We start from the raw sequence: 25,104 nt of genomic DNA on the forward strand, positions 1-25,104 counted from the left end.
CCCAACCCGCTCCCCTACAGCAGTGGCGGGGCGCTAACTCCGCCCCATACTTCCCCCAGCCAATCCGTGCCGCGGGAGCCGCGCACGCGCGTCTTGGGCTCCCGGGCTCCTGAAGCCGTCCGAGCCGCTGCGAGGAAGAGCTCTGGGCTGGTGACGTCATCAAGCCGTGCGAGGCGGGGCTGCGGACGGTGGGCGGGAGGCTGCCAACGGTTTTGAGCGCAGGGAGGGCGGTGAGGGTGGGTGTGGAGGCGTCCTTGGTCTCCCGGACCGGGGCTCAGGGGAGGGGGACAGCCCCTTGTCGACACCGTGGCAAACTGAGGGGGCTGAGGTCCGGCGGTGTGGCGAGGAGTCGCGAGGGGTGGTCGGGGTAGAGGATCGCAGGCTAGGCTTGAGGGCGGCGTACCTTTTAGAGACGTCTGAGGAGGTGACCGAGTGTTCACGAAGTTTCTCTCGGGAGAGCGAGGAGGGAGGGAGGCTAGGGAAACTTACTATGGTTTTCTTGCCAGAAGGGGTCGGAGGGGATATACAAGAGGGTTGACCGTGGGTGGAACAGGTGCATGGCGGAGGGGTGTGAGCCGGTGGGGAGCCTGAGGTTCCTGCCTCTCTGAGACCGGGACCAGGTGAGGGGCACATAAGGCGGCTGGAGGGAAGTTAGGCCCTTATTGGGTTTGCGCCCATTTCAGTTTTACACGTTGAGTTCAGTTGACCGGTGATGGCCGGTGCCAGAAGTTGATCTACAGATTTCAGCCCTCCAGGGAACTGCAGGGGTGCTGTCGCTCCTCCGTCTTCTGTCCCCACCCACTCCTTGCTGCACCCTCCTTTTCCACCGTTCCCAGGAGCTGTGGAAGGAAATGCTTTTGCCCTCTCCCATGGCCTCTGAAACCTCCAGAAACCTTTCCTCTAACCAGAAAGCCTCCATACCGTTAGTCACCAAGGATCCTTGGCTTGGAGCCTTCCTCCTTTCTCCCAAATCTTCTTCTTCCGTGTACTTTCCCCCCTGGCCTGTCCTACAGCAGGACCAGAAGTCCCCAGCTGTACTGTCTGCAGTTGTCTCTTCCTTGTACCCATGGCGACATCAGCTACGGTTCCCAGTTCGCCCCTCCGGGCTGAGGATCTCCTGAGTGATTCATCAGAAGCCCCTGGGCTGAACCAAATGTCCTCTGAGGTGACCTCCCAGCTCTATGCTTCTTTGCACCTCAGTCGCCAGGCAGAGGCCACAGCCCGAGCCCAGCTGTATCTGCCCTCCTCCTCCCCACCTCCTCATGAGATGTTAGATGGCTTGGCCCAAGAGCTGAGTCGCAGCTTGTCAGTTGGATTGGAGAACAACTTGAAGAAAAAGGTGAGAGAGGTGTGTCTTGGGGACCTCCAGGGTCTTGGGATTGGAGGTGGTTAAAAAAAAAATGGCTTTGCTGAGATTTGAACCCCTCTTGTTGGATTTCGCATTGCTTTTTTTTTTTTTTCAACGTTTATTTATTTTTTTTGGGACAGAGAGAGACAGAGCATGAACGGGGGAGGGGCAGAGAGAGAGGGAGACACAGAATCAGAAACAGGCTCCAGGCTCTGAGCCATCAGCCCAGAGCCCGACGCGGGGCTTGAACTCACGGACCGCGAGATCGTGACCTGGCTGAAGTCGGACGCTTAACCGACTGCGCCACCCAGGCACCCTCACATTGCTTTTAACTAGAGTCCTTTATGCTCGTTCCTGGGAGCAAATGTTTATGAGGCAGAGAGTGGCCCAGGGACACCATACTTGGGGAAATTATGAAACTTAACTAGTGTTTTTTGGTCAGAGACACCTGCACTGTGCTTTGATTGGCACCCGGGCACTAAGAGTGAGGATAAGGACAGCAAAATGTGCTAAGCTCCTCCCAGCTCAAAGCTATTTTGATTGTATGGTGTAAAGTTTGGCATCTAAATCATTAAAACACAGCCTGATCAGTCACACGTGCTACAGAAAGGGTAGTTACGCGTGTTGGCTAGAAAAAGTGTCGTAAACAATTTGCAGACCAGTTGGGTCTCTCGCCACGGACTGTACGGTCTTCGGAGAAGAGGTTTGCTCTCTAGCTGACAAGCGTCCTCACCAGTCTTGTCTTAATGTGCCTAGTTAATTCATTCCCACTACCTGTCTGGCTTCTGCAGGCGTTTGAGTTGAGTCAGTTCTATTTTTCTTAGCTCTCCCAGGTGCCGGAGTAAAAATTCTTGGGTTGGCAGGGCGGGGGGTACCGGATGCCATCTGCCCTGGCGGTAGGTCGAACATAGGTTTTTCAGTGTGCATCTGATTTTCATGTTGCCTTTTTTTTTTTTTTTTTTTTTTTTTCCCTAGGATGGTTCGAAGCATATCTTTGAGATGGAAAGTGTTCGGGGTCAACTTCAGAGCTTGCTCCAGACCTCCCGTGATACAGCCCATCGTGAGTAAACCCCTTGACCATGAAGAAGTGCACAGACGTAAGGGGCGGGAGAAGGTGGAGAAAGGAAGGCTCAGGTTTCAGGAGAGGCTCCGGTTCTTTGGGAGAGGGGCCAGAGGGGTGGGTGCAGTAGAAAGGAAGGCCCTCTCCTCTCTTCTCCTTCAAGTGGTCCCTGTTCCAAAGTCTTACCTGACCCTGGCTCTGGGGTCCCTCTGGCTGCCTGCAGGGGACCCCCTCACTCCAGGTGCTGGCTCAGAGAGACGAGAAGAGGACTCTTTTGACAGTGACAGCACAGCCACCTTGCTGAAGTGAGTCCCCCTTGGGTTCTGCTCACTTGCTCGCCTGGAAAGCCAAGTGTTCCGTTCCATAATTCTCTCCTTCCTGCTTCTGAACCTCTTAAGGACCTAAGATGCTTGTCCCTTACCTTTCAGTTTTCATCCTTTCTCTCCTGGCTTCTAACTCCTTTACTTCAGGAACGTGGGCATCTCCTGCCTGGTACCTGGCTTTCTCCCAGGTATCTTCTTCCCCCGGAAGAGTTGGCTTGTTTCTGCTAAGACTGTTACTGCGGGGAGCGTGGTGTGCAGGAAGGAGCACTAGAGAGTGAACCACAGGACCTAAGTGCTGTTGAGGGCCATGTCACTGTCTAGCTCCGTGACTTTGGGCAAGTCTCTGGCCCTTTCTGAGTCCCAGTTTCCACGTTTGTAAAACGTCACAGTTGGACTAGGGGATCTCAAAAGCTTTCCCCACCCTGACATTCTCTACCTGGTTTGCTCAGCACCCGGCCCCTGCAAGACTTATCTCCGTCCAGCTCGGCCCAAGCCCTGGAGGAGCTGTTTCCCCGCTATGCCAGTCTTCGGCCAGGACCCCCGCTCAATCCCCCGGATTTCCAGGGCCTGAGGGATGCCCTGGATTCAGAGCATACCCGTCGCAAGGTGAGTTACCGAGGCTTCCTTTTGAAAGCAGCAACGATTAGAAATAGGCCGGGTGCTGAACAGGGCTGAGGGTTAAGGGCCTGCAAGCCGAGACTTTGCTCAAATGGCCCTTCAGGGTGGTCGTCTTTGACCATCTGACCTAAAATGGCACATTTCTCCTCCCGGCGTTCAGTCGGGTTGCTCTGTTCTTTCCTTCATATAGCTGCTTACCACAGCCCGATATATCTCATTTCTCCCCTCTGAAATCTAAGCTCCACGAGGGCCATACCTTATCTCGTTCTGCCCTGTCTTCCTAAGGTCTAGAACATGCCTGATGCAAAGCAAAGCAATGTCCCATAAGCGCGTGGTGAATGAACAAGCCTCGCTAGCTTGTGCGAAGGCTTTGCAGTTATTGGTGACCTAGCAAGCTTTATCTCCAGCCTCTCTGAGGTGGGCAGAGAGAGGGACTAGGCAGAGGAAGCGTCAGAATCACTGGTTGTGTTGTCTCTTCCTTGATCTTAAGTCACTTGGGCATGGATGAAAGGCTTTCTCTTGTCTTTGCTGCGTTTCATCACTGTGCCCGATGAACTTCTTGAGGCAGGAGTGACCTCCCACTCCTTGCCTGTGGGCTGTCGCGCTGCTACCAGAGGGTTCATGGGAATTCTTCTCAGGAGAGCCAGGAAAAGGAAGAGCCTGGAAGCTAAGCCCCTGTCTCCTGAGATGGTAGGGGAAGGCGTTGGAGGCTTCAAGTTTCCTGCTCCAGAATTCCTGATTCTTCTTCTCCAAACCTCCTCTGTTCTGGGGACCCAAGCTCCCTGTGTCCAGCCCGTTTTCACCGAGAAGACCTGGGAAGTTTGATGCTTTGGTCAGCTTAGGGACGGTCACCCCCACTTGTCACCCTTCTTCCCAGCATTGCGAGCGCCATATTCAGAGCCTCCAGACCCGAGTGCTGGAGCTTCAGCAACAGTTAGCTGTGGCTGTGACTGCCGACCGCAAGAAAGATGTTATGATCGAGCAGTTGGACAAGGTGCCAGGGGAGCAGAATGCGGGCGGGGCTCTCCATGGGGGGAAGAGTAAACGGGGTGGCTGGCCGGCATTCCTGTGCTCACTCTGGGAGCTGGGGCCCGGTGTGGATTTCCCGATCCTGGGAGAAGGTGGCTGTTGACCCCGCTCCTGCGGGCAGAAAGAGGGCAAAACAATGATTTTGAAATGCCATCTGACTCTCCTCTCCTGAGACCCTGGCCCGCGTGGTGGAGGGCTGGAACCGGCACGAAGCCGAGCGGGCAGAGGTCCTTCGGGGGCTCCAGGAGGAACGCCAGGCAGCCGAACTCACCAGAAGCAAGCAGCAGGAGGTGGGCAACCTGGATGAGATGGCATTAGAACCGGGGTCACAGATTGGCAGGTGGAAGGGGGTTGAAGTAGCTCCGAAGCAGGGTTCCCGACCGATTGAGCCAGGGTTGCAGAAACCGACCTGCTCTCTTTCCACCATTTTTACTGTCAGAATTGCCTCATCTGTGTCTTCCCGGCTTTCCCCACACCCTGTGGTCTTCTCTTTGGCCCCCAAGTCATTTAGTTAGGTCTTCTTTTTCTTTTTTTTATTAAAAAATTTTTTTTAATGTTTATTCATTTTTTGAGAGAGAGAGAGAGAGAGAGAGCATGCACAAGTGGGGGGAGGGGCAGAGAGAGAGGGAGACACAGAATCCGAAGCAGGCTCCAGGCTCTGAGCTGTCAGCACAGAGCCCGACACAGGGCTCGAACCCATGAACCGCGAGATCGTGACCCAAGCCGAAGTCGGATGCCCAACTGACTGGGCCACCCAGGTGCCCCAGGTCTTACTTTTAAAGTCTATCTCATTGACGCTTTTTGAACTGTGAGTTCGTCAGTTCCCCTGTCTTGTGTCCCCCTGTCCCTGAAAGACAGTAACCCACTTGGAGCAAAGCCTTTCTGAGGCCATGGAGGCCCTGAGTCGTGAGCAGGAAGGCGCCAGACTGCAGCAACGGGAAAGAGAGACGCTGGTGAGAACGCTGGACTGGGTTGATTCCGGTGGAAGCCGCTAATTAGTTCTGGAGGGGTGCGTGCCGTTGGCGGGTTGTGGGAGCTGCACTGGGGGAGTGTTTCCCAAAGACTGATCTTAGAACACTTGTTCAGCAAACAGGGCTCTGCCACCAAGTTAGTTTAAGAGACTCGGCAAATTATTTCCTCGTTAGAATTACCTGGGGGATTACTTTAAAAATGTAGATTTCTGGGACCCACTGCCAGGGGTTTTGATTCAGTAGGCATATGGTGGGGCTGGGAGCCTAAATGTTTTCAGCAGTTTCCTAGCTGATTTTGTTCAGCCAGGCTTGGGAACTGTAGTGTAGGGCATGGCGAAGCCGGGTGTGGGACAAGACTCCGTCAGGTTTCTTACTGCTGAAGTGACAAGAGGATTACCCACGTGAACGAGCAGCCAGGTTTGGAACTCACCGTGTGCACGACATGTGCCTGCTACGTGCAGGCTGGTACTTGTCATCTTTTAGTTTTTTTTATTACTTTTTTAAATGTTTTATTTGTGAGAGACAGAGAGAACACGAGTGGGGGAGGGACAGAGAGAGAGGGAGACAAAGAATCCAAAACAGGCTCCAGGCTCTGAGCTCCCAGCTGTCAGCCCAGAGCCCGACGCGGGCTCGAACTCTTGGATCGCGAGATCATGACCTGAGCCGAAGTCGGCCGCTTCACCGACCGAGCCACCCAGGCGCCCTTGGTACTTCTCATCTTAACAGGCTTTGTCCAACAGTATGGGTGATGGGTGCTGGTTGGCTAGGACGTGACTTTGCGGGCTGGATTTTCTGGTCTCCGTGGAACTTCTCTGGATGATGATAGTGATGGCTGTTGTGTACGGAGTGCTCACCGTGTGCCGGGCCCCCGTGCTAATTACTTCCTGTGCGCTTTGCACCGTAATCCTCGCGAGGTAGACCCTGGCATGATGCCCGTTTGCAGATTGAGACGTGTGCCTCAGAACGCATAGGAAGGGACAGATTTGCACCCAGATGTACCTAATTCCGGAACAGAAGCTCTTATTTACTATATCCTAATCCCGTGGGCTGGCCAACTGCTGTGTTTCTCGTGGACGTAATTCTCAGGGCGCTGGTCCTCTGTGTGGGGCGAGGGGACAGATTGCTGGCGTCGGACGGGCTCCTAAGGAGCTTGGTTTCCCCTGGGGCCATAGGAGGAGGAGAGGCAGGCTCTGACCCTGAGCTTGGAGCTGGAACAGCAGCGGTGCCGGGCTCTGCAGGAAGAGCGGGACGAGGCCCGGGCCGGGCAGCTCAGTGAGCACCGGCAGCTGGAGACACTGAAGGTGGCCCTGGAAGGGGAACGGCAGGCGTGGGCCGAGCAGGAGCGCCAGCTGGAGGAGCGCCACCGGGCGCTGAGGGACGACGTGCAGGCCCAGCTGGAGCAGGAGAAGGTAAGAGTGGCAGGCGGGGAAGAGGGAGCAGGTGCGGGGCAAGATAGCGGAATGAGACGCGATGTCGGAACGTGGCGTGTAGGGGACTGGCACGGAGAGCGCAGGGCTGTCGCCGCGGGACAAGGCTGAGGGTGTTAGGCCGGCGCGAAGGGCTGGGGGGCAGCCACCACGCAGAAGGCAGAAGAGTGAGCTGGACCAGATGAGGAAGTAGTCACATGTGAAAGGGAGAGAAGCAGCTTGGGTTTTAGGGTGGGGGAGGCTGACGCGGGGCCGGGGTAACGGGGCGCGGGGACACGCGGCGCGTCCTTAGGTTTGATGTCCTCCCGCAGGGGAACACACAGAGGGAGGCCCAGGCAGCGCGGGAGGCCCAGCAGCAGCTGGCGCTGGCGCAGTCCGAGGTGCGGCGCTTGGAGGGCGAGCTGGACACGGCCCGGAGGGAGAGGGACGCGCTGCAGCTGGAGATGAGCCTGGTACAGGTCAGGGGGCGGGGCGTCTGGGGCGGGTTTCCTGCTTAGGGGAGGAGGGTCTGAGGCACAGGGACTCACGACTCCCAAGAGGAGTCCTGGCGAACGCTCCTCCCGGTTTTAACTAGAATTTTGACCTCGGCTTCTGCTTTTACAGCAGCTCCCCCCACCCCCAATCACAGGATGCAGTGCCTGGAACCCCAGGTGGTACTAAAGCCCGTGTGTGCCCCGGGTTTCTTGCCCACACGCACCTGCGACGGGGGTTCCTTTACAGAGTAATCATAGTAAGAGACGAACAACAGTAACTCATTATAAAGTTGAACGCTCATGGGGCGCCCGGGTGGCTCAGTCGGGTGAGCGTCTGACTCTCAATTTTGGCTCAGGTCAGGATCTCGGGGTTCGGGGAGTTCGAGCCCCGACTCGGGCTCTGGCTGACAGTGTGGAGCCTGCTTGGGATTCTCTCTCTCTGCCCCTCCAAAATAAAAAAAAATTTTTTAAATTGAACACTTCTAAGTACGTACTGTAATAAAGTCATGTGAATGTCGTCTCTCACTTTCTCAAAGTATCTTAATGTCCTGCACTCACTCTTCTCCTTTTTTTTTTAAATTTTTTAAAAAAGTTTGTTTACTTTTGAGAGAGCATAAGCAGAGGAGGGGCAGAGAGAGAGAGGGAGACACAGAATCCAAAACAGGCTCCAGGCTCTGAGCTGTCAGCACAGAGCCCGACGCAGGGCTCGAACCCATGAACTGCGAGATCGTGACCTGAGCCAAAGTTGGTGCTTACCCAACTGAGCCACCCAGGCGCCCCTCACCCTTCTTGTGAGGATGGGGGAATGACAAAATGCCCCGGGATGGGGTGAAGGAGGTGGATGGCACAGGCGTTGTGACACAGTGTGAGGCCTCTGTTGACCTGACGATACCGTCCGAAGGGGGATCACCTGCTTCCCGACCGTGGGTGACTGAAACCGCCGAAAGGGAAACCATGGATGAGAGGGGACCACTGTGTGTGTAAAATGTGTGTTAGGGGAAGATTAATGAGGATCTGAGACCAGGTCAGTCTGCGAGGTTTTCCTTATTGACGGTTGACCTAAGGGGATATATACCCAGTTTCTCGGTCAGCGAGACCTGTGTTTGGAAAAACAAACTCCTTTCACTTTGCACCCAGCCGCTTGAGTTGGCGGACTGACCGCATGGAAACCAATGTCATGAACGACCAAGGGTGTTAGTTCCGTTCCGTAGCTGTTTGTAAGCTGCTGTCACCTTCTGACCTGGCGGGTGTGTGTTCACTGAGCCTGCCGAACGGCCCCTGCGCAAGCTCCGTGCTGGGAGCTGGGAGCAGTCCGGGCCCACAGGAGCTCGCCAGCTAGAGCGGGAGTCTGTCTGGCACACAATTCTCGAAGTAGCATGCTAAGTGATATTGAGGGACAGGAGAACTCTTCACTCGTCGTCTCGTTAGTGAGGTCTTCCCCAACCACGCTGAGTGAAACGTGCAACCTCTCACCGTCCTGTTCCCCTTCCCTGCTTGATCTTTCTTCTAATACACTACGTACTGTACTTTAAAATCTTGTGTATTTTTTGAAGGCAAGGGTTTTTGTGTCTTTGTTGTTGAATCCCAGAATAGTGCCTGGCTGTAGTACTATTCAAGCCCTTGATTTCATATTCTTCTATCCATTTTTTTTTAGGTTTATTTATTTGTTTTGAGAGAGAGAGACAGAGAGAGGGAGAGACAGAATCCCAAGCAGGCTCCACGCAGAGCCTGGTGTGGGGCTCAGTCCCGCAAACCATGAGATCATGACCTGAGCCAAAATCAAGAGTTGGATTCTTTTTTTTTTTTTTTTAATGTTTGTTTATTTATTTTTGTGTGAGAGAGATCGAGCAAGCACAAGCAGGGGAGGGGCAGAGAGAGAGAGAGAGAGGGAGACACAGAATCCGAAGCAGGCTCTGGGCTCCGAGCCACCAGTGCAGAGCTTGGTGTGGGGCTCGAACGCACAGACCGCGAGATCGTGACCTGAGCCGAAGTTGGACACTTAACCAACTAAGCCACCCAGGAGCCCTGAGAGTTGGATTCTTAATTGACTAAGCCACCCACGTGCCTCTGTTCTATCCATTATTGAAAGGGAGGTGTTGACGTTTCTTGCTATTAATGTAGAACTGTCCATGTTTTCCATCAAGTCTGTCAATTTTTTCTTTATATAATTCGGGGTTCTGTTAAGTGCATATATTTATATGGTTATGTCTTCTTGATGTAACTTTTTTTTGGCTTAAATTTTTGTCTAATGATAACATAGCCCCCACCCTAGCTCGCTTGGTTGCTATTTGCATGGACTGTCTTTTTTCACCTTTTTATTTACAACCTCTTTGTGTCTTTGTATCTAAAGTGAGTTTGTAATCCAGACAACATATGGGTGGATTACGTTTTGGTTTTTAATCCATTCTGCCAGTTTCTGCCTTTTAATTGGAAAGTTTAATCCATTTCCATTTGAAGTAATTACTGGAAAAGAACCACTTATATCTGCCATTTAACTATTTGTTTTCTGTATGTCCTGCTTGGTTTTTGTTTTTTGTTTTTCCAATTCCCCCATTACTGCCTTTCTAAGGTACATTGATATTTTGTGTACCATTTTGATTCTCTTCACTTTTCCTTTTCTGTACATTTTAGAAGTTTTCTTAATGATTACCTTGGGATTACAATTACCATCTTAACAGTAACCCAGTTTGAATAATACTAGCTTTAGTTTCCAGAGTCAGTGATCACTGTTGCTACACATCTGTGTCCCTCTGCTTTCGTGGTGTTATTGACACAGATTTATAATTACTGTTTTATGCATCCGCCTTTTATATCACATAGGGGAAAAAAGTTCCAAACTGAAAGTACAGTAATACACGGGGCGCCTGGATGGCTCAGTTGGTTAAGTGTCCGACTTTGGCTCAGGTCATGATCTCACCGTTCATGGTTCTGTGCTGACAGCTCAGAGCCTGGAGCCTGCTTCAGATTCTGTGTCTCCCCCCTTCTCTCTCTGCCCCTCCCCCCCCTCAAAAATAAACATTGAAAAACATTTTTTTCAAAGAAAGTACAGTAATACAGACTTTTGCATTTACCTACGTAGTAACCTTTACCACTTTTCTTTATTTATTCATATGACTTCAAGTTACTGTTGAATTTCATTTCATTTTAGTCTATGGGACTCCCTTCAGCATGTTTCTATAGGTCAGGTTTGCTAGTAATGAGTGCTCTTAGCTTTTGTTTATCTGAGAATGCCTTAATTTCTCCTTCATTCTTGAAGGATTTTTTAAAATGTTTACTTAGGAGAGAGAGGGGGAGAGAGCATGTGAGCGAGCAGGGATAAGGGGGCAGAGGGAGAGAGAGAGAGAGAGAGAGAGAGAGAGAGAGGGAGAGAGAGAGAATCCCAAGCAGGCTCCACACTCAGTGTGGAGCCTGACACCGGGCTTGATCCCACAACCCTGGGATCGTGACCTGAGCCGATAGCAAGAGTCAAGATGCTCAACTGACTGAGCCCCCCAGGAGCCCCTTGAAGGATTTTTTTTAGTTGACGGTTGATGTGATTTTCTTTCAGCATTTTAAATATGTCATTCCACTACCTTCTGGGCTCTCTCACTTCTTACAAGACCTCAGCTGTGTTACTGAAGTGCTTTTGTAAGTGACAAGGTCCTCGCACTTTCTCCGTTTGACTCTTGACAGTATGACTGTGATGTGTGGTAGTGCAGATCTCTTTGAGTTCATTGTGCTTAGAGACTGTTCAGTTTCTGGAGTGGGTGGATTTATGTCTGTTATCAAATTTGGGAAGTTTTTGGCCATTTCTTCAAAAAAATGTTTTTCTGTTCCCTTTTCTCTCTCTCATCATTCTGGGACGTCGCTGTTGCAGATGTTGGTATGATGTCCCTCGGGTCCCTCAGGCTCTGTTCATTTTTCTCAGTTGTTTTTTCTTTCTGCTCATTAGTTTGGGTAGCTTCAACTGCTTATCCTCAAGTTCAGTGGCCCTTTCTTCTTCTTGTTGAAATCGGCCATTGAGCCCCTTCAGTGAATTTTTAATAGCTTTTGTTTTTGAGAGCGGTTTTATGTTCTGGGCAATGTTGAGCAGAAGGCACAGAGACTTCCCACATCCCCCCTACCTCCGCAGGGACATAGCTGTGTCTGTACATGATCAACATCCCCACTAGAGTAGCGCATTTGTTACAATCCATGAATCTACACTGACACGTCATTATCACACAGAGTCCGTAGTTGACATTAGGGTTTTCTCTTGGTGTTGTACATTTTATAGGTTTGGACAAATTTATAATGACACGTATCCACCTTTACAGTATCGTGGTTGGTAGTTTCACTGCCTTAAAAATCCTCTGTGCACTGCCTGTTCATCCCGTCTTCTGTCCGACCCCTGGCAACCACTGACCTATTTACTGTCTCCATAGTTTTGCCTTTCCCAGAATGCTATACAGTTGGAATCAAATGGCTTGTAGCCTTTTCAGACTGGCTTCACTTAGTGCTCTGCATTGAAGTTTCCTCTGCGTCTCTTCAAGGCTTGAGAGCTCGTTCCTTTTTAGTGCTGGATAATATTCCGCTGTCTGGCTGGACCACAGCTCATTTATCCATGCACCTGCTGGAGGACATCTGACCGCCTCTGACTTCTGGCAGTTATAAATAAAGCTGCTGTAGGGGCGCCTGGGTGGCTCAGTCGGTTAAGCGTCTGACTTCGGCTCGGGTCGTGATCTCAAGGTTCGTGGGTTCAAGCCCCGCGTCGGGCTCTGTGCTGACTGCTCGGAGCCTGGAGCCTGCTTCGGATTCTGTGACTCCCTCTCTCTCTGCCCCTCCCCCTGCTCGCACTCTGTCTCTGTCTCTCTCAAAAATAAATAAAACGTTAAAAAAAAAGAATTAAAAAAAATAAATAAAGCTGCTGTAAACATCCGTGTGCAGGTTTGGGCACGGACCTAAGTTTTTAGCTCCTCTGGGTAAATCCCAAGGACCGTGGTTGCTACATCATACGCTAAGAGTATGTAAGAGACCACCACACTGTCTCCGGAGGGGCGGTACCCTTTTGCCCTTGCGCTGAGTGAGCGTTCCTGCTGCTCCACACTCTCTCCAACATAGGTTGTGCTCAGTGGGTTTTGGTCATTTCAGTAAGCGTATGTAGTGGCATCTAAGGAAATTTTCGTATCATCAGTTGTACTTCGCAGCTCCCCGGGTTTCTGTTTGGTTCTTTTTTATAACTTAGGTCTTTTTACTGAGATTTTCTATTTGCTCCTATATCATTCTGATTTCAGTTTGTTGTCCAAATAGTTCATGGAGCATATTTAAGACTGTTGACTTAATGTCTTTGATTAATAATTCCAGTGTCTGGGCTTCTCCAGGAAATGTTCCTGTCAGAGTCTCTTCTTCCTTTGTGTTTTATTTTTAAAATTTTTATTTTTAAGCAATCTCCACACCCAACATGGGGCTCAAACTCACAACCCTGAGATCAAGAGTCGCATGCTCAGGGTACCTTGGGTGGCTCAGTCGGTTAAGTGCCTGACTTTGGCTCGGCTCATGATCTCATTGTTCGTAGGTTTGAGCCCTGCATTGGGCTCTGTACTGACAGCATGGAGCCTGCTTGAGATTCTCCCTCTCTCTCTCTCTCTCTCTGCCCTTGTCCCACCTGTGTGCACTCTCCCTCTCTCTCAAAATAAATAAAAAGAAAAAGTTACCTCCTCTACCAACTGAGCGGCCAGGTGCCTCTAATTCTTTTTTTCCTTTGAATGAGTCATATTTTCCTGTTTCTTTCTACATCTTGTAATTTGTTGTTGAGAACTAGACTTTTTTTTTAATGTTTTTATTTTTGAAAGAGAAAGAGAAACCGAGCATGAGTGGGGGAGGGGCAGAGAGAGAGGGAGACACAGAAGCTGAACCAGCCTCCAGGCCCTGAGCTGTCAGGATAGAGCCCAGTGTGGGGCTTGAACCCACTGACCGTGAGATCATGACCTGAGCCGAAGTCAGAGGCTCAACAGACTGAGCCACCCAGGCGCCCCAAGAACTAGACATTTTGAATATTATAATGTAATTATGGAAATCATATTCTTTCTCTCCCTGGATTTCTTTTGATGGCTACAGCTGTCCATTTATTTGGTGACTTTTTCAAATTATTTTTGCAAAGTCTGTATTTCTTGTTATGTGTGGTGACTGACAATTCTGTTATCTGTGTGATTAGCCTGTGACTTGACAGATTTTCTTAAATGTCTGGATTCCTCTCCCAAATAAGTATATACGTCTCTTTAAATCTTTTTTTAAAAAAATGTTTAACGTTTATTTATTGGGGCGGGGAGGGGCAGAGAGGGAGACACAGAATCTGAAGCAGGCCCCGGGCTCCAGCTGTCAGCACAGAGCCCGACTCAGAGCTTGAACTCATGAACTGTGAGATCACGGAGCCGAAGTTGGATGCTTAACTGACTGAGCCACCCAGGCGCCCCTCTTTGAGTCTTATAATTGATGCCACCAGGGAGGCCTCTGCAGCCCGAGGCATGCAAAAGAAAGGTGTTTGTTTGATCTGGTTCCTCAGGGAGCCGTCAAACTGATCAAAACACACAACCCCACGTTTTTGGAGGACAGGGTCCTTACTCCCCGCCCCCGCGCTTCAGCCAGCCACTCTAGTTTCCCAGACTACAGTTTCCCTGGCTGCGGAGGGGCTGAGCGCTGGGGGATGGTAGCAGGTTGGCGTATCAGCTCTGGTACCAGAGTTCAGCAGCCTCTGCTTTCGTCAAGCACTCTCCTGGTTGCTTAAGTGTCTGATCTGGTTCCAGAATTCCCAAATAATGGATTTTGATCATTTTTTTTCTCAGCTTATTGAAGATGTTTCAGCGGAAGGACCGACCCCTGCATTTTCCTACCCTGCTGTTTTCTGGGACATCACTGTTTTTAAATTCTGTTTCAAGTAAAAAAAAAAAAACACCCTACATTATTAATGTTCTCTAAAGTCAACAGTCATTTAGAGGGGTTCATGTTATTTACTATTTTCTTTGCTGTTCTAACTTTCTTTGAACTCGGACCTCCTATCTGGATCTTTTTCTTGGTGGAAAAAATCTCTCGTATGTATGTGTATGTGTGTGTTTTTGGTTAGTTATTTTAGTTTGAAAACGTCTTTATTTCACATTCATTTTGGAAGGAATTCCTGGATGTAGAATTCTAGGTTGGTAGTTATTTCAACATATAGAAAATACCATCCTGACTTTCATTATTGCTGTTGAGAAGTCAGCTACCAGTTGACCACTGTTGCTTTTAAAATTTTCTCTTTGTAGTTTTTATGTTTTACCTGGGTGCATGCATATATATACATACATATATATATACACACACACACACACACACACACACACACACACACATATACACACACACACACATATATATATACATGTATATATATATGCATCTTTTTAGGGATTCATTTGGCTTCTTGAATCAGCATGGTGTCTTTCATCAGTTCTGGAAAATTCTCAGTCATTATCTTTGCATTGCCTCTGCTCCATTGTCTCTGTCATCTGTTTCTGGAACCTGATTAAACCTAATGTACCTTAGCTCTTCTTCTAGATCTTGTTGTTCAGTTTATATTTCCCATCTTTTGTGTTTCATGCTCGCTCTGGATAATTTCCTATCTTCCAGTTCACTAATTCTCTGTTCAACCTTGTCTAATTTACTGACTGAGGTTTTAATTGTATGTATCGTACTTTTTCATTTTACAAAGTTCTCTTTTTATCTTCAAATTTTACTGTTTCATAGTTTCTTGGTTTCTGATATTTTCACATTTGTCTTTGATTACTTTAAATAGTTTTATTATCTGTAGACAATAATTTCAGTATCTGAAATGTTTGAGGATCCTTTTCTGTTGTTTCTTGTTCTTGCTGGTTCCCATGGAATTTCCTCGGGTCCTGTTTCTTTTTCCCCTTCCTTCCTTCCTTCCTTCCTTCCTTCCTTCCTTCCTTCCTTCCTTCCATTTTTGGTTTAATTTTAAGTAGGCTCCACACCCAGTGTGGGGCTTGAACTCATGACCCTGAGATCAAGAGATGGACCCTCTACTGACTGAGCCATCCAGGTGCCCTGGGTTCTCTTTATTTCTGATCGTATGTTGGAACTTTGTATTTGAAAGATTGTGGGAATAAATTGAGGCCTGCAGTGAAGATTTGCATTTGCTTCTACCTGAAAGATACTACAAAACCAGGATTTAAACCACATTTTAAAGGTTGGGATTGCTCTATGATTAAAGCTGAGCTTTACTTTCATATAGGCTGTTCCACTTCTGTTCACCTTCATCCTGAGGATGATACATACTGGAGTCTCAATTTATTGTGGGGAGGGTCTCCACTTAGATATCAACTTATATGGGCCTTGGCTTTTGATTTCTGTTCATGTGCTCTTGAAAGACAGTCCAGACCGGATAGGCAGATACCTCCAGGGCAAAAGTGACTGTCTACCCTGCTGGCTAACCTGGCTAGGCACCCATTTCCCTTTGCTTTGGCCTAGTAATTCCATGCTGGTACATCTTTGGTGCTTTTTATATATACATACACACACATACATACATATACATACACACACGTATATGTACACACATGTATATGTATATATACAGATACATGTACCCATATACATATATATGTATACATGTGAATATGTACATGTATCTGTATATATACATATATGTATATCTGTGTGTGTGTGAGTATACATACATATACACACATACTCTCTTGAACAACTTCCCCTGCCAGTATTAGGAATGTGAAGATCTCATGCCTGTCTTGTACTCTAAAGTAGCTTGTAAGGTTGGATTTCATATGTATTTCTTTTCTTTTCTTCTTTTTTTTTTAATGTTTATTTACTTTTGAGAGAGCGACAGAACGTGTTTGGGGGAGGGGCAGAGAGAGAGGGAGACATAGAATCCAAAGCATGTTCTAGGTTCTGAGCTGTCAGCACAGAGCCCCACATAGGGCTCGAATCCACGAACCCTGAGATCATGACCTGAGCTGAAGTTGGATGTTCAACTGACTGAGCCACCCAGGCGCCGCTGTTTGTAAATTCTTACACACTAAAAAAAAATTTTTTTTTAGGGCTTATTTTTGAGAGACAGAGACAGACAGAATGCAAGCAGGGGAGGGGCAGAGAGAGAGACACACACAGAATCTGAAGCAGGCTCCAGGCTCTGAGCTGTCCACACAGAGCCCGACGTGGGGCTCGAACTCACAGACCGTGAGATCATGACCTGAGCTGAAGTCAGATGCCCAACCAACTGAGCCAGCCGGCTGCCCTCATATGTGTTTCCTGAATATTTGATATTTGACGGCCAATGTCGTTTCTTTAACGTTTATGGAAATATTTAGGCTTTCTGTTTCTTGAATTATTTTTGGGTTTCCCTTTCTGTATATCCATCTAGTCTAAACTTTCTAATTTATCGACTTAAAGTTGTACTTAGTTTTATTTTTTTAACGTCCTTGACATCTTTTCTACTCTTTCTTTCCTGATACTGCTCTCTTGTGTCATTTCTCTCATCCTTTCTTTTTAAAATCGTCTTTGTTGTAGTTGAATTGAATGAGTTTTCAGAGAATTAACTTTTTTCTTTGGTTTTATTCTGTTGTTGTTTTAAAAATCTTGTTGAGATGGATGCTTGCTTATTCTTTTCCAGTCTTTTCTAAATTTCTCTACGAGTATTCATTTAAGTGCATCCTACAACTTATCCTATATGGTATTTTCCTTACTGTTTGGTTCTAAATGATATTCAGATTTTTAAATATTTATTTTTGACCTCCTGGGTTATTTCCAAACATACAGGCTTTTTCTTTCTATATTTTATTGTTGATTTATAGCTTAACTTTGTGATTAGAGAGCATGGTCTTTTAAAAAAATTACGTATGTGTATTCTACACAGCTTTTTGTTTTGGAATATTTCTGTCTCAACGAAATGTTGCATGAATGGTATAACGAATGGCATTTAGATTCCCCCATTGACCTTTTACGATGTTTGTCTGTTGTCTGGTTCACTGTCCCTCTCTCTCCCTTCCTCCACCCCAGCACTGGAGAGTTTGTTGTAGACATGAGGGAATATGTTAGTACAGATAGATAGACACTGTGATTTTTAAGAGTTTTATAACGTCTCAATGAATGGGTGAATCATAGTTTTCTTAAGCATTTTCCTTTCTACGAGAAGTCTACATTGACTCTGGTTTTTTCACTATTAAGAGCAGCACTGCAGTGAACATTATTGCAAGTAGATGTTTGGCACCCCTTCTGTAGGATAGATTCCTTAAAGTGGAATTGTCGGCCCACAGGGAGTATATATCAAATTGTCCAATAGAAGAATTTAGGGGGGCACCTGGGTGGCTCAGTTGGTTGGGCGTCCGACTCTTGATTTTGGCTCAGGTCATGGTCTCAGGGTTGTGGGATCGAGCCCTGAGTCAGGCTCCACGCTGAGCGTGAAGCCTGCTCAAGATTCTGTCCCTCTCCCCCCCTTGCACTCGCTTTGTCTCTCTCTAAAACAAAAATAAAAATCAGCTTGTAAGAAGGTAAGTTTTATACGATGTGGGGCTTTCTTCCCCACAATTTTTAAAAACTAAACACAGGAAAGAACGTGTGTTGTTGTGAAGGGTTGACGCAGAATTGGAAACTGTCTGGGAGAGGGGAGGTGGGTGGGCTGCAGGAAGACACGAAGGGCCGTGTAAGCCATTTCAAGCAGCCAGAACTTTATTCTTCAGGCCGTGGGGGGCATTTGGACGGTTTCAAACAAGGAGATAAATTGAGCCCATCTGTATTCTAGAATATTCACTCAGGCACAAAGTGGGAGATCTGCTGGGGCCGACGTGACTGAGGGTGGAGGGTAGAATAGATGTGAGGAGATCAGCGAGACGTGAAATCATACTGAATTACTGTAGTAGCGGGTGAGGAGTAAATTTGCTAGCGTTTAGGAAGTAGAATGGAACGAGCCGGTTGGAGGCGGAAAGAAGCAGGAAGGGGTCCGGGATGACTCTGGGTTGAGATGGCTTAGTTGTTTCGGTGGAGAGCCGTGCCACGAACTAAGGCACGAAATACATCCTAGGAGGGAAAGGACTGAGAGTGGAAAACCAAACGAGCTACATTTCGAATGTTTTATTTGGGGTGTATCCAAATACACATATTCAGTAGGCCTCTGTGTGAGTGGGCTTAAAGCCTGGAAGAAAGGCCCAACTAAAGACAGATTAGGAAGTGTTTTAGGGTAGAAACAGTAGCAAAAAATACGGCCTAGAGGCCACGTGTTTATTATTGACATGTGACCCGGAGCGTCAGCTGCTGTGTGGTCAGGAAGAAGACTGAGGACCTTTCTGGGCAGCTGGGGCCGAGGAGCAGTCAGAACGGGGTCACGGAGCTGTGGCGTCGGGAGCGTGGCTTCGGAAGGAAAGGTTGACGTGGGTGGTAGGTGTTCCAGAGATATCACCGGATGGGCTGAGACCCAACCTCTGTGGGACTTCGGAATTAGGTTCCTCGTCGTGAACAGCTGTGAGCGGAAATGAGGTTTCAGCGAACGGGAGGAGGACTGTGAGGTGACAAACCAGAGACCATGCCGCAGCCTGATTGTGCTTTAGGAGGAGGGGACGGTGCCTCCTGCCGGGCGCCCGCTGAGCGTCAGGCCCTGGGCCGCCTCAGACACATGAGAGGTCTCGTCATCCTGCCCAACCTTTCTTTTCGTTACGTGTAGATTTTTCTGCCCACGGCCCTCTTGACTTGTGTGTGCCACGTGCGTGGTGTGGGAGGACCTCGTGGCCCAGGGAGGAAAGGGGTCCCCTTTGAGTCCTCGTGACAGAAGTCTTATTCTTTAGCCCTTAGGCATGTGAGGGGGGTGCCGGTCGGTGGGCTCTCTGACACCTGGCGCCCTCCGTCCCGGGAACCGAGCCCCTGCCTCACCCTCCTTCACCACCAGGCCCGGTACGAGAGCCAGCGGGTCCAGCTGGAGTCGGACCTGGCCGTGCGGCTGGAGCAGCGGGTGACAGAGCGGCTGGCTCAGGCCCAGGAGAGCAGCCTGCGGCAGGTGGCCTCGCTGCGGGAACATCACAGGTGCGTGGCCCTCACCGGGTCCCCTGGTGGGCAACGTCACACGTCCATGTCCCCTGCGGTCCCTCTGCTGGCTCCGAGCCTGCTGGCTGCCATCGGGCCCGGACCGCGTGTGTCCGGGGCAGAGCTGCCGTCGGGTGTGCGGGGAGGGCGCGGGGGCCCATAACTGACGGGTGCGACAGATCTCCAGCCCCCTGGCCTTGGTGGGGACAGTGCCGAGCTGTGACCTGTGCCGTCTCCAGAGCTGCCCCGAGGCCTCGAACCTTCTCCTGTGCCAGATCCCTTCTCCCCTCCCTGGAATCACCGTCCCGTAAATCTTCGCCGCGGCATCTGCTCCCGGGGTCCCCGTCCCAACACGCCAGCTCTGTCCTTCCCCCTTTCCCGAACCCACCATGCCTCGGCCGGGCCGGCCGGCTCTCGGCCTGTCACACGCACGCCTTCCGCCTTTTCTCCCTTGATGGCGTTCGTCTCCAGACTCAGTCCTCCTTCCTCCCCCTCGTCCCCCCAGGAAGCAGCTGCAGGACCTGAGTGGACAGCACCAGCAGGAGCTGTCCGCCCAGCTGGCTCAGTTCAAGGTGGAAATGGCAGAGCGCGAGGAGAGGCAGCAGCAGGTGGCGCAGGACTACGAGCTCAGGTACCGTCCCCACCGGGTCCCTGCCAGCCCGGAGCCCGCTCCCCCCGCCCCGCCCCTGCAGGCCTGTGCGCGCTGCCACCGGACCCCCGCCGCCTGGCCTGCCATCCCAGAGGCCGCGCGCCCCCGTCCCGTCCCGTCTCTCGTCAGGCTGGCCCGGGAGCAGGCGCGGGTGCGGGAGCTGCAGAGCGGCCAGCGGCGGCTGGAGGAGCAGCGCGCTGAGCTGGTGGAGCGGCTCCAGGCCATGCTGCAGGCCCACTGGGCAGAGGCCAGCCAGCTGCTCGGCGCCACCACCCTGCCCCCCGACCTCCCGGTACGCACGGCCCGCTCTCCCGCTGCTAAGTTCTGTCCTAGGGCCTGCCTGGGGGGAGGGGGACCCGCCTGTGTACCTTCTCGAAGAGGAACTGCCTCCTCAGAGGTCTTTTTGCCACGGTCACGGCTCGCCCCTACTGGCCCCTCGCCTTGGGCACGGCTGTCTCCTCCCAGCCCGGGGGGGGGCCGGGAGGGGGGTGAGTGGTACCTGCTACCAGTCCTGCCGGGTGGCCGCGGAGTTAGGACGCGAAGGGCCGAGAATTGTCGCCCAGTCTTGCCCCAGAGTAGGGGAGGGGGGGGTCTCACCCCAGCCCTTCTTTCTTTTCTTTTTTTTTTTTAATTTTTTTTTAATGTTTATTTATTTTTGAGAGAGAGAGTGTGAGCAGGGGAGGGGGGCATAGAGAGGGAGAATCCGAAGCAGGCTCCAGGCTCTGAGCTGTCAGCACAGAGCCTGACGCGGGGCTCGAACTCACAAACCGTGAGATCATGACCTGAGCCGAAATCGAAATCGGACGCTTAACCGCCGGAGCCACCCAGGCGCCCCTCACCCCAAGCCTTCTTATGTTGGCATCTCCTACTTCCTTCTCATAATTACGAGATTTTTATCTTTAAGCGAAAATATTTTTTGGAATAGACAATAATATGCACGTGGTAAAAGCAGAAATCCAAACAGTTCGAGGAGGTGCACGGTGAAACGTAATCTCCATCCTGCCCTGCACCGCGGTCTCTGGGCACGCTCCGCTCTCCCCAGAAGCAGCCCCTGCTCCTGACTTGTGTGCACACCCCGCCCTCGGTGGGGGGCCTTCCCCACGTGGCTGTGCGACTTTTCATTTGACCACGTGTTTGTCGTGAACATCAAAGTCGTTTCCTGTATTCTGTTTCTACTCAGCAGTTCTCAAATACCGTTCATCCATGCCTTTGTGCAGGCATCTCCCTAAAGTCTCTAGAAATGGAAGTTTAAGGTCGAAAATACACATTTTTAACTTTGATAGAAATTTGATAGACATTACCAAACCTCTTATTTGGAATCTTAAGTTTGTAATCAAAGCGTCTGGGCCACATCTTGCCTCCTTAAATGCACAGGGCGTTGATCCTTGTTCTGTGTCTGTCTTGTGCCCAGGTCCCCACCACCAGCCCCTCCAGCCCTGGGCCTCAGGAGCCAGAGAAGGGCGAGAGGAGGCTCTGGACTCGGCCTCCCGTGGCCGTGGCCCTGAAGCCCGTGTTGCAGCAGAGCCGGGAAGCTGGGGCAGAACAGCCACCGCGGGTCCTCCGCAGCCCCTCCCCAGACCTGAGCCCCCTGCTGGGCCCCCCTTTCCAGAGCCAGCATTCCTTCCAGCCCCTGGAGCCAAAGCCGGGCCTCACTTCGTCTGTTACCTCTGGTAACGGGGGACAGAGTCACTGGGGTGCCCCCTGTACATGCACTGCCTGACTGGCTCCTCTGACCCAGCTCCCTGTCTATCTGGGCGGGGCTTGAGTGCTTGGTTCCCCAGATGTCTCGGGGACCATAAGGTGCAAGGAGCCGAAATCCACTCAAGTTGGCTCAAATAAAGGGAGTGGGAACTCGCGGGGGTCGGATGTCACTGGACTTCAGGAGAGCTGGCGTCGGGACCAGGGGCGTTCTCCAGGCTGATTTGGGGCCATCCGGGCCCTTGACTCTGCCTCTCCCCGCACATCTTCCGCTGGTAGAGCAGCACTCTCTCTCAGGTCTTGCTCTCGTGACGTTGGTTCGCGTGTGGGTTTGACCAGCTGTGACGCTCCAGCCGATACTCTAGACCATCTTTTTTTTTTTTTTTTTAATTTTTAAATGTTTGTTTATTTGGAGATAGAGTGTGTGCATATGCGTGTGAGCGAGTGGGGGAGGGTCAGAGAGAGCGAGAGAGAGAATCCGAAGCAGGCTCTGCACTGTCAGCACAGATCCTGACGTGGGACTCGAACCCACAAACTATGAGATCATGACCTGAGCCGATATCAAGAGTCAGGCACAACCAACTGAGCCACCCGGGGGGGGGGGCCCTAGACAACCTTCTAGAGACCTCGGTGTCTCTGTTTCTTGGGTCCAGTTCAAGGAGAGGCGATCTGATGGGTTGGTGACCACTTCTTGGACTGGCTGACCTTGAATGTGGCTCTCCCTGGCTCAGTCAGCTGCGACTTGGGTGGATGGGGACGCTCTGCGTGGTGCAAACACGACCACCAGCTCGAGTGAAGAATGAGGGCTGACTTACATCAGGATTTTAAATCCAAAAATTGTGTAACCATAGTTAAAAAGAAGGAGGGCGTGTTCTGGTGAGGGGGACCAGAACATGTCTGTTAATCGTGAGCCATTCTGAGTATTGGTTTCTCTACTTCGAGGAGTTGATGGTAGGATTAATTTATTCAGAGCCTGAGCCCCACACCTCTCTCCTGTGTCCACACTTTGTGGAACTCAGCTGTGCCACCTGCCAGTCGCCCCCCAACTTTCTCTCTCCAGCTGTTCTAAACGTTGGTTGTCCTCCCCCAGCTGTGATGCCCTCTTACGTTACTGGGCCTCTTTCCTCGGGGGCATTTGGAGGGTTGATTTGTGGAGGAGTCCCCTCCCCGCACAACACACGCTGGGCCGGTTCGCTTTCCAGCCGGGGCTTTCTCTACCACCGGCACCTTCCACCCCGATCACCGGCCAGAGCGGCCGTTCCCTGAGGAAGATCCTGGATCCGACGGGGATGGCTTCCTAAAGCCGGGGCTGCAGCCCCCTTCCCAGCTGGACGGCCTCAAACATTTTTTGCACCAGGTAAGCGAGGGCCCACCCATCCTACCTCGTTTCCTTCTCCCCTTCCTCGTTCTCTCTCCCCTCCAGGAGTCCAGGACGGTGGCTGCAGCCGCCTTTCGGAGCTTCTCTCGCGGGCTGTCTCGATTCCCATCGCCCGAGTTCTGGAAGGCGGCCATCCCTGGCCCTTTCTTCCCTCTGCCTCCCTCACATTCCCAGGGCTCTTTCTTCACCGGTCCTCAGGGAGCCTCACTGTCTTGTCCCCGCAGCTGCTGGAGATAGTACCGCAGAGCAGCGAGGCCCCCTCTGTTGAGCTGTTGCCCCCGAAGTCTGGTGAGTGGGGAAGGTGGGAGCCGCGGAGGCGCAAGAGCCTAACGGAGGCGAGGCGATGGGGCTTTCTCGGCTCCTGCTCTGTTTCCCGAGCCCTGCGCCTCTTGCCTTTTGCTAGGCCCCCTGACTGTCCCGTCTTGGGAGGAGGCCCCGCAGGTGCCACACCTCCCGCCCCCAGTTCATAAGACTAAAGTGCCCCTGGCCATGGCGTCCAGTCTCTTCCGGGCTCACGAGCTTCCCTCAAGCCATTCACAGAGCAGCGGCCTCCGGGCGGGCTCCCCAGAGCGCGATGAGCGGCCGGGAGGTGAGGAGGGAAGGTGCTGGCTGCGGGGGGCCTGGGGAGGCGGAGCGAGGGCCCTGGCGTGACGAGCGTCACCGGTGCGCCTCAGGTGGGGACGGGCTCGCACCCGCGCGGCAGCTGATGGACGTGTCGCAGCTGCTACGACTGTGCCAAGCTCGGGGCTGGGGGGCTCTGCCCGCTGAGGACCTGCTGCTCTACCTGAAGAGGCAGGAACATGGCAGGTACCAGCCTGGAGGGAGGGGAGGAGGGTCAGACGGATGGAGCCTGGACCCGTGGGAGACGGCCCAGGCAGGGGAGGGAGGGTTGGGTGCTGTCCACCGAGAGGCATCTGTTCTCTTCCGGGGCAGCCGGAGCGGGCAAGCGGAGGCCCAGCCGTCCCCTCTGTTCCTCTGCGACTTGCTGCTCCCGCCACTGTTGGTTCTTCTTTCCGAGAGACTGGGGAATAGCTTTCCCTCCGATGTCGGAGAGCCCCCCGTCCTCACCCTCCATTTGTGCGGCAGGACGGACAGCCGAGGGGATAATGTCCCCAGAAGGAACACGGACTCCCGCTTGGGTGAGATCCCCCGGAAAGAGGTGAGGGAAAGTGAGGCGGGGGCGAGGGGCGTGCAAGGGCCCTCACCCACTGGTTCCTCCCCGGCCGGCTCCTTGTCTGTTGCCTCACCTCTGTTTCCTGTCTGTCTTCTGTAGTGTGTGGTCTCCCCTTGGCTGGCTGACTGTGGCCCTCTCCATGCCCGGTGCGTTTCTGGGGTGGTGGGGAGGCTGACCCCCTTCTCTCCTCCCTCCCCTCCCAGATCCCCTCCCAGGCTCTCCCTCGCCGCCTGGCTGCTGCAGCCCCTAGGACAGACAAGCCTCCCGCACGCAGGAAGGGCGGGCACCCGGCCCCCAGCAGCACGAGGAGTCGGGGGGGCATCTGGAGATGAGCCCCTCGTCCTGTCTGCTCTTCTCCTAATAAATGTTCCAGAGTCTGTATTCGGGTCTCTGACTCCTCGGAATTTGACAAAATGGAGATTTTATAAGAAGCTACTTTGTAAAGAAACCTCATTCTATTTGAGTATGTTTTTTACATGTTACACGTTTGTTTTCTCTTCGGGGGAAAAGACACGAACGCTTCGAAGAAAGCCCGCCTCTGGCTGGCTTTGAGAACACTCAGTGAGCTTAGGCCCGGCGTGTCACGAGCGGAGCATACAGGGTGATTGGCTGTGGTTGGGAGTGGAATTATGGATGATTCTAATTTTCTTCTTCAGACATTTCTATATTTTCCACATTTTCGAAAGCAAGTTTGTATTAATAATCAGAACAGACAAACTTTTAATAAAAGAGTAAGTTAATTGTATGAAGAGTTTGAGTAAAAATTTGATTCATGGGGAGGCTTTTGGCTTTGAGGAGCCGTGACCCTTGCGGACTGCGTTAGCAGGGTGCAGACTGACCGTGCGCTCCGGCTCCAGGAGGCGGGTTACAGACTAGACCGCGGGCCAGGAGGAAAAGCCACTCTTGCAAGACCTGCCGCC

At 51.5% G+C, this 25,104-nt stretch overlaps 1 protein-coding gene across 7 annotated transcripts; it reads left to right on the forward strand.

Annotated features, from left to right (window-relative positions):
* The first annotated feature begins 220 nt into the window (after positions 1 to 220).
* CNTROB (centrobin, centriole duplication and spindle assembly protein) lies at positions 221 to 24,565 on the forward strand. Of its 7 annotated transcripts, none has more exons than XM_053212024.1 (19): positions 221 to 1,348; positions 2,324 to 2,408; positions 2,632 to 2,713; positions 3,181 to 3,337; positions 4,227 to 4,343; positions 4,552 to 4,668; positions 5,233 to 5,331; positions 6,522 to 6,758; positions 7,088 to 7,228; positions 19,152 to 19,285; positions 19,791 to 19,916; positions 20,064 to 20,226; positions 21,346 to 21,604; positions 22,835 to 22,989; positions 23,235 to 23,298; positions 23,414 to 23,599; positions 23,685 to 23,817; positions 24,097 to 24,169; positions 24,388 to 24,565. In XM_053212024.1, the coding sequence occupies exons 1-19, from the start codon at positions 1,067 to 1,069 to the stop codon at positions 24,514 to 24,516; spliced, it is 2,739 nt and encodes a 912-aa protein (XP_053067999.1). In that variant the 5' UTR covers positions 221 to 1,066; the 3' UTR covers positions 24,517 to 24,565. The 7 variants fall into 7 exon arrangements, with proteins under 7 accessions (XP_053067999.1, XP_026903358.1, XP_026903355.1 ...); XM_027047554.2 differs by having other exon boundaries at positions 223 to 1,348; positions 7,088 to 7,234; XM_053212025.1 differs by having other exon boundaries at positions 223 to 1,348; positions 7,088 to 7,234; positions 24,097 to 24,149.
* Positions 24,566 to 25,104: the final 539 nt, after the last annotated feature.

The sequence above is a fragment of the Acinonyx jubatus genome, chromosome E1 (assembly GCF_027475565.1).
Source record: "Acinonyx jubatus isolate Ajub_Pintada_27869175 chromosome E1, VMU_Ajub_asm_v1.0, whole genome shotgun sequence".
In the NCBI taxonomy this organism is placed as follows: Eukaryota; Metazoa; Chordata; class Mammalia; order Carnivora; family Felidae; genus Acinonyx; species Acinonyx jubatus.

What these genes read in the sequence shown, in the direction of transcription:
- CNTROB (XM_027047554.2), top strand. Translation starts at nt 1,067, where the DNA reads ATGGCGACATCAGCTACGGTTCCCAGTTCGCCCCTCCGGGCTGAGGAT. An exon ending in CCAGAAGCAAGCAGCAGGAG is followed by an intron (nt 4,669 to 5,232) that starts GTGGGCAACCTG and finishes TGTCCCTGAAAG; the next exon opens with ACAGTAACCCACTTGGAGCA. An exon ending in GCTGTTGCCCCCGAAGTCTG is followed by an intron (nt 23,299 to 23,413) that starts GTGAGTGGGGAA and finishes GCCTTTTGCTAG; the next exon opens with GCCCCCTGACTGTCCCGTCT.